General features: G+C 49.2%; 1 protein-coding gene across 1 annotated transcript; it reads left to right on the plus strand.

The window, feature by feature from the left end:
* Positions 1-3,070: 3,070 nt before the first annotated feature.
* Positions 3,071-8,184, plus strand: LOC147161286 (UDP-glucuronosyltransferase 1A5-like). Its single transcript, XM_086098867.1, has 5 exons — positions 3,071-3,298; positions 3,793-3,902; positions 5,470-5,741; positions 6,756-7,451; positions 7,552-8,184. The coding sequence occupies exons 2-5, from the start codon at positions 3,899-3,901 to the stop codon at positions 8,131-8,133; spliced, it is 1,554 nt and encodes a 517-aa protein (XP_085954993.1). The 5' UTR covers positions 3,071-3,298; positions 3,793-3,898; the 3' UTR covers positions 8,134-8,184.
* Positions 8,185-11,276: the final 3,092 nt, after the last annotated feature.

The raw sequence follows: 11,276 nt of genomic DNA on the forward strand, positions 1-11,276 counted from the left end.
CGACCAAACTGGATGTTTACATTAAACCCAGCATTATCGTGTTTGTACAATGATGTCATATGGAAGTCATTTCGCTGCAAACGTTTGCCCCCCCGCTCCAAAATGTTGGGAAAGAGCTCGTTGTTACCGTAAAGGTGCGACACTATCCCCGACTTTTATTGGCCAGGAGAAATCCAATAAAAATCACATTTTTTCCATGTTCATTCAAACACGTCAGAAACACGCCAAAAATAGCAAACGTGTACATACGGCGCTCTGCGTCTCCAAACAACCCTGTGGAGATGAAAAACGCATCTGTCAGCGCATTGGGGGAGGGATCGCATCGCCATAGCAACCAAAGCATCAGAAGTAAATCATCATGTCCTCCCGGTTTCAAGGGCGCTCCGCTGAAGCCGAGCAGGTGGAGGCGGAGCTGGAAAGACGGAGGAAACCGCAAGAAGTTGGACGGGCTGGCGAACGTGTTCATCCAGATGACATCTGGAAGACGACGTCACCGTTTCAAAGCGGCGTCTTTGTCAGAGGAGGATATTCGCAGACGTTTGGCTGCGGGGCCAGACTGACCGACCGCAGGAATTTGGCTTGATGTCATCTTGACGTGGCTTGTCGGCAACGTATACAGCAAAATGGCCGACTTCACCTTTATTTGAGTCTTTTTTTGTGGGTCCGGCCCACCAGTTTGCTTTGGGAGCTGAATTTTTCAAATTGCTTGCATTGTTTTTACAGGCACTGGTTTTTAAAAATCACAATCATCTCTCCACTTTTACGAGTCGAGGCCCCTCGACTCGTCACAACACGTGAGCGCCACCCCTGGCCGCCATGTTAGTCAAAATCCGCATAATCCGTGTTGTGTATGAAGTGCTGCCTCCACTTCCACAAATAGATGCTGCTCGCCTCGTCGCAACGCCCTCACTCCAGCCCCATTCATCAAATGCTTTTGATTGTCTTCGTGGCACTTGCTTCTTTTCCACGCTCAGGTCTCCACTTCCACAAATAGAATCCACTCGCCTCGTCGCAACGCCCTATCTCCACTCCCAGTCGAAAAGTCTCCTTTTAAGACGGCTCGGAGTTCACCAGAACCTTAATGAAGTGGGATTCTGAAGAAGGTGAGCAGGTTTTTGTCTCCTGCAGCGTTCGGAACGCCGTCGTCATGACGACCCTCCAAACAAGCAGGAGACGCTTCAGACGCTCACAAACCCGAACGGCGCTTGGAAGGCGACCAGCTGGCGCTGTCATGCGAACCTTGTCGCTCGTGGGCGGGCCTGCGGATGCAGTTGAGACGCAGTGCAGGGGTCCCAAGTGGGCGAGAATCTGGCTCAGGTGGGCAGGAAGGGAAACGGATCTGTTTTGGATCAAAGTCAGGTCGCGTTTGGCCGTTCCTTTAAAAGCTTTGCTCAGTGAGGAACTCGTTACCTCCGCCAAGCAACAAGCATCAGGTTCTTGTTGAACGCATCTCGCAAACGCTGTTCGTCTTCCCACCAATAAAATGGCTTTCAACATATGCAACAATTTGCCCTCGACAGAGTTGAACGAAGGCGACGTTCGCGTACGGCTGCTTCCAAAGTGGGTCCGAAACAACAGAACGAGACTTTGGACTGTTTGCGTTGAGGCCACACAGCCTCGTCAAAAAAGACAAGGCTGTAAAAGTCAACACACCCTTGCCGGATGACTCGTTGCTGTCAAATGTGACATAAATGCGCTTTCATTTCCAATGTGTGTTCAGTGAACGCGTTTTGATGTCACACATGGACGATGTCACAACGCAGCGTGTTACGCAACTACACTTTTACACGCGCACGTGCACACTCCAAGAGACTGCTTTTGGATTGGAATGATGTCTACACGTGTGTAAGCGTGTGCATGGCGGGGGGGTAGGGGGTAGGCGGGGGTTAAGGGGGGGGGGGGGGCAAATTTCTGAACGGCTTCATTTGTTTTGGGCATTTATACATGTGCTGTTCGGACCCAAATCAGAAAGCGTTAATACATCAAACTGAAGCCAAGAGACCCTGGGAGGTTTGAAAAAACTAGAAAAAACAAGCCAGTGTGTAAAAAGGGACGGTACTGGCCCGCGGGTCAACTGTTTGGCACGTCCGTGCTTTGTTAACACGCTGACATCATCCACGTTTCAAATACATTTGGCGAGCGCCAACCTGCTGGCGAGGAATGCGCTCGCGCGCGATGGATGCGCCTCCCGACGACTTTAGCACTCCCGCCGCGTTTGTGCCGACATCGCTCAAACTTTTTGGACAAGTTTGGGCGCCGCTTTTGAAGGCGCCGTCACGCGCTCGCCGGTCTTTCCAAATGAGTCATCGCGGGTGTCGAGCCAAAAGCCCTCCAGAGGATCCCGTCGTTGTGGCGTCCCGCCATGATAGCATTCATCGCGGCGAGCGGCCCGAGCCGTGCCGCCACGCTCGTGTTAGCGTTAATGCTAAGCGCCAGGTGCAAAAGGATCAACATTTTGCAGCTAAGCTAATTCGAGGTTTCACTTCTTAAGCGAGTCGCTTCTTCAGGTGGTTTTCATCTTCCGAACGTGATCTGCGGACTTTTGTGGATTTGAGCGGCTTCTGGAACGCGACCTCCTCCCCAACGCTCAATTCAGTCCCAGACACAAAATCACTTTAACATATCAACCCTAACCCTTTTTGCACCCGTGTTTTTGAAGACTTCTTTGTGCTTGTGAATTTTTCAAATCCATGCCTCCATTTTCTTAACTGCTTATTCCTCACAAAGGTCGCACATTTTTCAAATGTATTTATTTATTTATTACTTTATGACTTTTTAAATTCATTTGCATTTTTGGGCCTCCAGTTGCTCATCCCTACAAGGGTACGACCCCGCCTAAAAAAGCAAACTCATCATCCTTTTGATCTGTTTCAATCTCATTTCCTTCCAGCTGTCAACTTGACTTGCTATTATCGAGCGTGTCGTCATTTTGCCGACACGCTCGCTCCCGTCCGCGATTGCAGTTTGATCAAAGCGTCCCGTCTCGTCCCGTCGCCGGATTCCATGTGCTCATCATCCTGTCCGGACCCGGCCTGAAAAAACAGCGGCTTTATTTGTTCAGGCTAACGTAGCGGACCCGGCTGGACACGCGAGATCGAAAGCGATCTCACATTCGAAGCCACGATTGAAAACGACTGACGAAGGTCAAGGTACGAGCGCGCTTCTTCCCACCGCGACTCACGACTCGACCGATCCGGGATCAGGCCGCGGGGCGCATTCCGACCGACGCCTTCCAGGGTCAACATGGGCAAGCAAAGGCATCCGCGCGGAAAGGCAACGTTTGGAAGCGCCGCGTCAGGTACGTCGCATACGTGGAGTGCTTTTCTTTTCTTAAATGTCTTAACACCCTCAAACCCGCCCGCGGGACGTTCCTGGGGTCGGCAACATTTGAGAGCCGTCTGATCACATGACCTATTCGTCCAGCATTAGTTTCCCAATTTAGCATTATTGGAGGGCTATATTTTGGGGGTTTTGTTTTCTGGTGGTACGTGGCGCAAAAGGTTCGAGAACCACTATTCCACATTTATTAAGATGCACCTATAATTATTGATGACCCCAAAAAAATAAGTTGACCATTTGGAAAGATTTGGTGCACATATTGGATGACTATTTGCCAAGCTTTCGTGAAGCTTGCGACCTGAAGCGACCTGAAGCGACCGTGACGATCACGTGACGATCACGTGACGATCACGTGACGATCACGTGACGATCACGTGACGATCACGTGACGATCACGTGACGATCACGTGACGATCACGTGACGATCACGTGACTGCTGCTGTTATCTCGCAGGTGACCCGACATCAACTGTTCACCTGCGACTCCGGTTTGAAGTCCAACATTCAGATTGCAACACACGCGCTGCCGCCCGTTTCCGTCGCTGCTGTGAATCCACGCCATGAGTAAGTTCGCTTTTGAGGGCAAATTGGGCTTTGGGTTGAAATTTCACCATCAAGCTAAAACTTTCCAGGTGACCCTCATTTGACCTTGTGTCAACTTTTGCATGCACGTCCGACTGTTCGGTGCGTCTTTTTTGCATAACTTGTTGGACGACAAATTCGCAACAGGTGTTTAATCCACAAATGAACTTTCACTTTCTACACCTTTCTGTGACTCTTCCGGTCTCTCGGTGTTGACCTGCTGATGACAAGCTGCTTCCTTCTGGCAACCTTCTGCCTTGCTCGTGGGCCGCGGCCACCCAACTTTGAGCGCACCAAAGTGCCTTCAGCAGGAAAGAAAATAACATTTTTGTAAGGAAAATAGCTCTTGATAATATTTTGTGCCTCATATTTCATTTTGTGAGGCTCGGGTGTGTGTGTGTGCCTCTGTCTTTGCTACATTGTGGGGCCCAAACACGCGTGTTTTTACAGGTTTAACTACCATTGTGGGGACCGACTTGAAATCGTGGGGACATTTTGGTGGTCCCCACAAGTTCAGACCTCTTTTTGAGGAGTTTAGGTTTGAATTGGGTTATGGTTGAGGTTCGGGTAAGAAATGGGGGTAGGCAATCATTTTGGATGGTTGGGGTTCGGGGGAGGGGCTTGGAAAGGCATCAAGTGTGCCTGACCCTGTTTTGATGACGTTGATGATTTTTGTTTTACTTTGTATTTTTACCACAATAGAGATCCTGACGTCACGTGACTTTCTCTGTACACGCCCCCCCCCCCCCCCCCCCCCCCCGGAAAGTAAAGTAGCAGCGCCGCATTTACGGACTAGAACAGCAAGGAAGGCTAAAGCTAGCATTTATCTGTCAACTTTCTGCCCAACAACATTGCCAGTTGCTTTGATGATAAGGACATGACATCCATGCGCGACGTGTTGGATTGCCGATGAAGTGTCAGCAAGGCCTTTTTCTTTTTCTTTCAACTTGGCGGTGCTGCTAATGTAGAACCCTTGTGTTGCCGGTCAAGGCTTTCAAATGTGATCATACAAAGACTTTTGTCCAATCCAGATTGATTTACGTGTGGTCAAAATGCCTTCCAAGTTAGCAGTTTCACGCAAGTCTTCGCAGTGTTATTTATGTACGTTAGCAACTTAGCAGCTGCTAATCGGGCAGCGGCCGCCGCCATTTATACCATAAATAGTCTTATTTATGGTGTTGCTCAGTTATTAAATTCAACTGTGTAATATCTATTAAACCGTAGCAGCACAAATGGACCAAACAGATTATTTCCTCCACATTTTGCGTGTGCTAACAGTTAGCATCTGCTGATTTAGCCACCATGTACAAAGTGCAACATTGGCTACGCATCGGTTTCTTCCTTTGGCAGCCCTGAGCCGGCTCGATCCCTTTTTTTGTGCCTCTTCTCGTGGTCCACAACAGCTGTCAATCATTTTCAAGTGTGCCGTTGACTCAAAGTGGCGGACGCGTTTGAATGGCTGCACTAACGGCCATTTTGCGACGCGTGACGTCAACATCAGGATCTCTTGGGCAACGACGATGACAAAAATGAAAACGATATGTTTTAGCATTCCCACCTGTTGCATTTCCGCTGCTGGTCTTGTTGGCGTTGTCCGGGTGCGACGGGGGCAACATCCTGGTGTTCCCGGTGGATGGCAGCCACTGGATCAACATGAAGGTTCTTCTGGAGGAGCTCCACCAGCGAGGACACCAGCTGACGGTCGTCAGAGCCTCCAACAGCGTCTACGTGCCCGAAAGCTCGCCGCTCTACGCCGCCGTCACCATCGACGTGGCCGGAGGATGGAACGACTTTTTTCAATTGATTGAGCAGCTCATTAAGGTAGCAGCAAAATGACTCTTCAAACGAGTCAGTAGTGCAAACATAGTAGCAGGTTACAGTTTGAAATATAAATCCAAAGTACACGCCCCACAAAAGGATGACGTCATCTGAAATTAATCCATGTTAGCCACACACACACCTTTGAAAGTTGTTAGCTTAGCAACTAGTAGCATTGACAATTCAGCAGCTAATTGGGGTGTACTCTTCAAAGAATCCAAATCCATGACACAAACAATCGGTAGTATAACTCATGATTCACCAAATTCAATAGACTTGAAACTACGATCAATTCCACTCTGCATTTCATTGATTAGCGTTGCTCATGTTCTTTTAACTTTATTATTTAGCTAGTTGTAGTAGAGCCGGGGGGGGGGGGGGGGGGCATAGTAAGTGCATCACGCGGCCTTCACTTCCTGCAGCCACTCAACAACGGGACACCGGATTGGCTGCTAATTTCAACAGTGCAACCATCTTTGTTCTGATTGGCTAATGCGGCCATTAAGACCCCGCAATGAAGTGGCACAAAACGAGCCATCGTGCTTTCCACACGACTGGTTCGCCACCTTGAAATCATACAGTGGAAACCCTCGCAGGCCAGAACCGGCCTGTCTTGTCCGGCGTGTGGTAACAGAACACGATATCTGCAATTTTTCAAGCAAAACAACTGCTGTTGCTGCTCATGTTGTCCGCGGCGCGCTGATAGCCACTTAAATGCTCGCCACGCTTTGAAGTTGTTTGCGTCTCAAACTTGACGATAATAAAGTTTGCTAAATGCTAAGTGCAAAACTTTCAGGTTGTTCACTTTTGACAAATGCTACAAATGATCATTTCTTATAAAATAGACCTGTACATGTACTATTTATAAACGTACGGCATATGGTAGAAATAACGGCAAATGTATATTTACTGACGGCCTCGAACGGCTCAAGTTAGCATTTGTCGAAAGTCAAGTCAACAACCAACGTGTTTCGCAATGTTAGCATTTGTCAGACATTGCGATTGACCTTTTCCCAGAACCTCCGACAAGGACGCACGATGCACCGCGAGTTCGCTAACATGATCTACGAGGCCCACTCGGCGTGGGCCGCCGCCCTCTCCAAGTTGCTCGATGACGAGGAGAGGATCCAGAGTTTAAGAGACTCCCGCTTCGACCTGGTCCTGACCGACCCGGCCATCGCTCCCGGCGTGATTCTGGCCAAGTACTTGGACCTTCCTCTGGTGCTCAACGTACGCTGGATCCAAGGCAGCGAGGGCCACTTCGCCATGGCGCCCTCGCCGCTCTCCTACGTGCCCGTGCCGGGCTCAGGCCTGACGGACCAGATGGACTTCTTCCAGAGGGTGAAGAACGTCTTCTTCTACGCCCTGGTCACCCTCCAGCAGAAGATCCTGATCGAACCCATCTACAGCGCCCTCTGCAGGAAGCACGTCCAGGGCGGCTGCGACATCAACTCGCTCCTCCAGCAGGCTGACGTTTGGCTCTTCCGCACCGATTTTGTCTTTGACTTCCCGCGGCCCACGATGCCCAACGTGGTCTACATCGGGGGCTTCCAGTGCCGGGCTGCCCGCCCGCTGCCCGCGCACCTGGAGGACTTTGTCCAGAGTGCCGGCGAGCACGGCGTCGTCGTCATGAGTCTCGGCAGTCTGGTCGACGCTATGCCTCGGAGTGACGCGGAGGAAATCGCCGCCGTCTTTGCCAGGTTGCCGCAGAAGGTGATTCCCGATGATTTGCTCCTTTCGGGTTCACTCGAGCACCAAACCCAACGGAAATCCCGCCCACAGCCCGCCGACTGCTTTGTCTTTCACGTTTCAGGTGATTTGGCGCCACAAGGGACCTCGGCCGTCCACGCTGGGCAACAACACCCTCGTGGTGGACTGGATGCCCCAAAAGGATCTCCTGGGCCACCCGCAGACCAAGGTCTTTGTGGCCCATGGGGGCACCAACGGACTCCAGGAGGCCATCTTCTACGGCGTCCCCGTCGTGGGCCTCCCGATCTTTTTCGATCAGTTTGACAACCTGGTGCGCTTGGAGCGGAGAGGAGCCGCCAAGGTCCTGGAGCTGGTGGACCTCAGCCACGGCTTCGAGTCCAGCCTCAAGGAGGTTCTGGGGCAGGACCGCTACCGACGCAACATGCGCAGATTGTCGGAACTGCACCGGGATCAGCCCGTGACGCCGATGGATCGGGCTGTCTTCTGGGTAGAGTATGTGATGCGCCACAAGGGGGCGCCGCACCTGCGCACCCGGGCCTACGCGATGCCCTGGTACGCGTACTACAACGTTGACGCAGCCCTGTTGCTGATGCTCGTTACGACTGTCCCGGTCCTGCTCGCTGGGGCTCTTGTCAGGATCGTCTGCTGCAAGAAGACGAGAAAACACAAAGCAAAACAACAATAGGAATGTACGGTGTCCATTTGGGGCCAATACAAAAAAAAATTTTTAATAGCCTTTTGCGTCTGGTCTCGTATTTCAATTTTCAAATTAGAGTTTGAAGCCAAGGTTCGCCTCTCAAACAAGGGAGAGGCTTTCAAAAGTCAGTCTGGGTTTAGGTTTCAAAGTAAGGTTTCAAGCCAATGTTGACGTGTTAGGGTTCAAAGTTGGGCTTTTAGGTCAAAGTTGGGGTTTCAAACAAGGATTATGGTTGAAAACGAAGGTTTGAAGCCAAGGTTAGGGTGCCAAATAAGGATTTTCAGGCAAGTTGAGGGTTTTAAATGAACGATTCATACAACGGTTATGATTGCAAGCCTTTGAAATGACGGTTACGTTTAGTTCAAATGAGCGTTTGAAGCCAACGTTAAGTCACCAAATTGGGGTACAAAATCTGCATTAAGGTTTGAAATGAGGGTCTGAAGGGCTTAACGAGGGATGCGGTTTCAAATCTTGAAGATGGTTTAGCCTTCAACGAACCCAATGTGCGTTGTTTTGCTCGATCAAATTTGGAAAACGTCCAAGATGATCCGGAGTTCTCATCGGACCTCATTTCGACTTTGGTATGTCCTCGTCTTGTGTACATCAAAGACGACGTGTGCTGATTCTCAAGAGTTTTTTCCCCTTCCTGTACACGCGACGTTTGCGTTGGGCCAAAGCTTGGGATGGAAAAAGCTTGCAGCGGTCTGGCGGAAATGATGATGTCACTGTGGCTGGGAATGCCGAGGAGACATTTTGTTGACGTCCCAAAATACATCCCTGCTTAAAATCAAACAAGATGGAATCATCGTCACCACGTTAGTGTTTCGCACGTGTTTTCTTCCATGTTGCTTCCAAGGACATTTTGCTCACTGCAGCCACGCCCTTTTCGACGCAAACCGCCAGATTCTTTGCGCATTCCAATTATCAGAGCAGAAAACAAGATAAGACAACACAGTAACAATCGTTCGGTTCCCAGCGTGCATAAAAAGTAACTCAAATGAAATGACAAGAAACGTAAAAGTCGAGTCATTAGTAAAGCAAATCTGTATTTTGTTCCTGTTGATGTTGATAAACGGACACATTTGTAAACATCCGACATCATTTTGGAGTCATCTCTTTCGTAAACATAAAACTGAGCGCCTTCCCTTAAACATCGAAGACAAAAGAGTCATCAAAGAGCCTGAGGGAAGCAACTTTATAAAAATGGACGGCTGCTTACTTTTTAGGTGATCTAAGGTACGCATTTTTGTAAACATCCGACATCATTTCGTCTTCAAAGATGCGAATGTACATTTTGGAGTCATCTCTTTCGTAAACATAAAACTGATTTAGTCTTCAACTCATGAGCGCCTTCCCTTAAACATCGAAGACAAAAGAGTCATCAAAGAGCCCGAGGGAAGCAACTTTATAAAAATGGACGGCTGCTTACTTTTTAGGTGATCTAAGGTACGCATTTTTGTAAACATCCAAGATGGTTCAGTCCTCAAAGAACCTAATGTTCGCCTTGTGTGAACATTCCAGAAGATTTAGGACGCAAACTTTTTGTATACACTCTCGCACGATTTAGAATCTTCTAAGACCCTAAAATGTCATTTTTGTAAACGCCTAAGACAATTGCTGCTGAACATGAACCGATTTTTCCTCTGGTTTGAAGATGCCCAAATATTAGCAATGGATTTAGGTGGTACGAGAGCCACTTTTGAACAGGTTTTAATTGGGCTTGCGTTGACCTGGTTTCCTCCGAGCAAACGGGTTCAAACACGACTTTGTAGATGAATTGGAGTGGCACATTTCTGGCGGTGCTGCGAGACGGCTCACTTGACGAGTCCCAGCCCAGATGAAGCAGATGTGGCCTCTGCAGCTGCATCTGCTGCTGATTTAGCCAGCTGGACACGGACGGACGGACGGACGGACGGGCGGATGGACAGACGGACGGACGGGCGGACGGGCGGACGGACGGACGGACGGACGGACGGCCGAGCCGTCAGCGGGGAAGCTTCTGGCTCGGACCCTGAGAAGGCACCTGGGGATGGAGCGGAGGTCCGAGTGCAGAAGGAGGAAGTGGCGCTTCGTAAACGGAGACGTTTCCAGGCTTAACGAGGTGCCGCCATGATGGATTTCTTGTAAAACATCAAAGACCTTCTGGAAAGGACTTTGACTCCGCACAGTTGCCACGTCGCCAAGTGTGCGGCGGGCGTTATTCTTTTCCTTAAACATCAAACAATTGAATTGTTTCATTTTCAAAGAATCTTTTATGCTTTTTTTCAAAGACGGTACAACTTGCACTTTTTCACAAATCCTACATCAACGAAGATTGTTTTCTCTTAAGCCTCAAAGACGTTTCAAATTCCTGAACATCAAAGACGACTTTCCAGGAAGCCTCATGTCCATCCTTCCAATCGACATGTGACGTGTCGCGTCATTGAGGGCAGGAAGGCAAACGCTTGCGTTGGCGCCTCCTCCTGCAAGCCAACTTTGGTCTTCCCTTCGCTTGACGCCGCGCCGGGCGTTCTCGCGCTAACTCGAGACGGCACCGGCGGCTAATAAGAATCATGGATCATTTCAAGGACGCGACGGCACCCAATAATACATCCAGATGTTTTTTCAGCCCCAGTTTTGCATTAAACCTGCCATGATTTTTAACCACTCGTATGGAGCGCAAACGTTTTTGTACAGGTTTTATAATAAGCCTTTTCCAAAGTGGCAACGACAAGTGAAGCTCGTTTTGACATAAACACAAACAAAAGGGTAAGCCAATCAAACGCTTGTGGTTTCGTAAACATCCAAAAGGATTGACACATCGACCGATCGTACCTGTTTGGCGAAACATCCAAGACAATTGAGTCAACATCAAAGCCTACCAAAAACATCGGCAAACCTACAGAAATGTCCGAACCAATATCGTGCACAACAAACGGAGCGCATGATTCGAAGATGATTTGGACCCTGACTGACAAACGGACGGGCCTGCTTTTGTAAGCATCAACAATCCTAATGTACATTTCCTCCGATACATAAAAGCCAATTTTGTGTCAACAAACTCACTTTAGGCATTTTTGTCAAACTCAAAGATGATTTAGATGAAAACGAACCACGTTTTTATAAACATCAAAGAGTTTCGACTCCACGTA

Source organism: Leptonotus elevatus, chromosome 16, assembly GCF_054856555.1.
Source record: "Leptonotus elevatus isolate MCC_2025b chromosome 16, RoL_Lele_1.0, whole genome shotgun sequence".
NCBI classification, from domain to species: domain Eukaryota; kingdom Metazoa; phylum Chordata; class Actinopteri; order Syngnathiformes; family Syngnathidae; genus Leptonotus; species Leptonotus elevatus.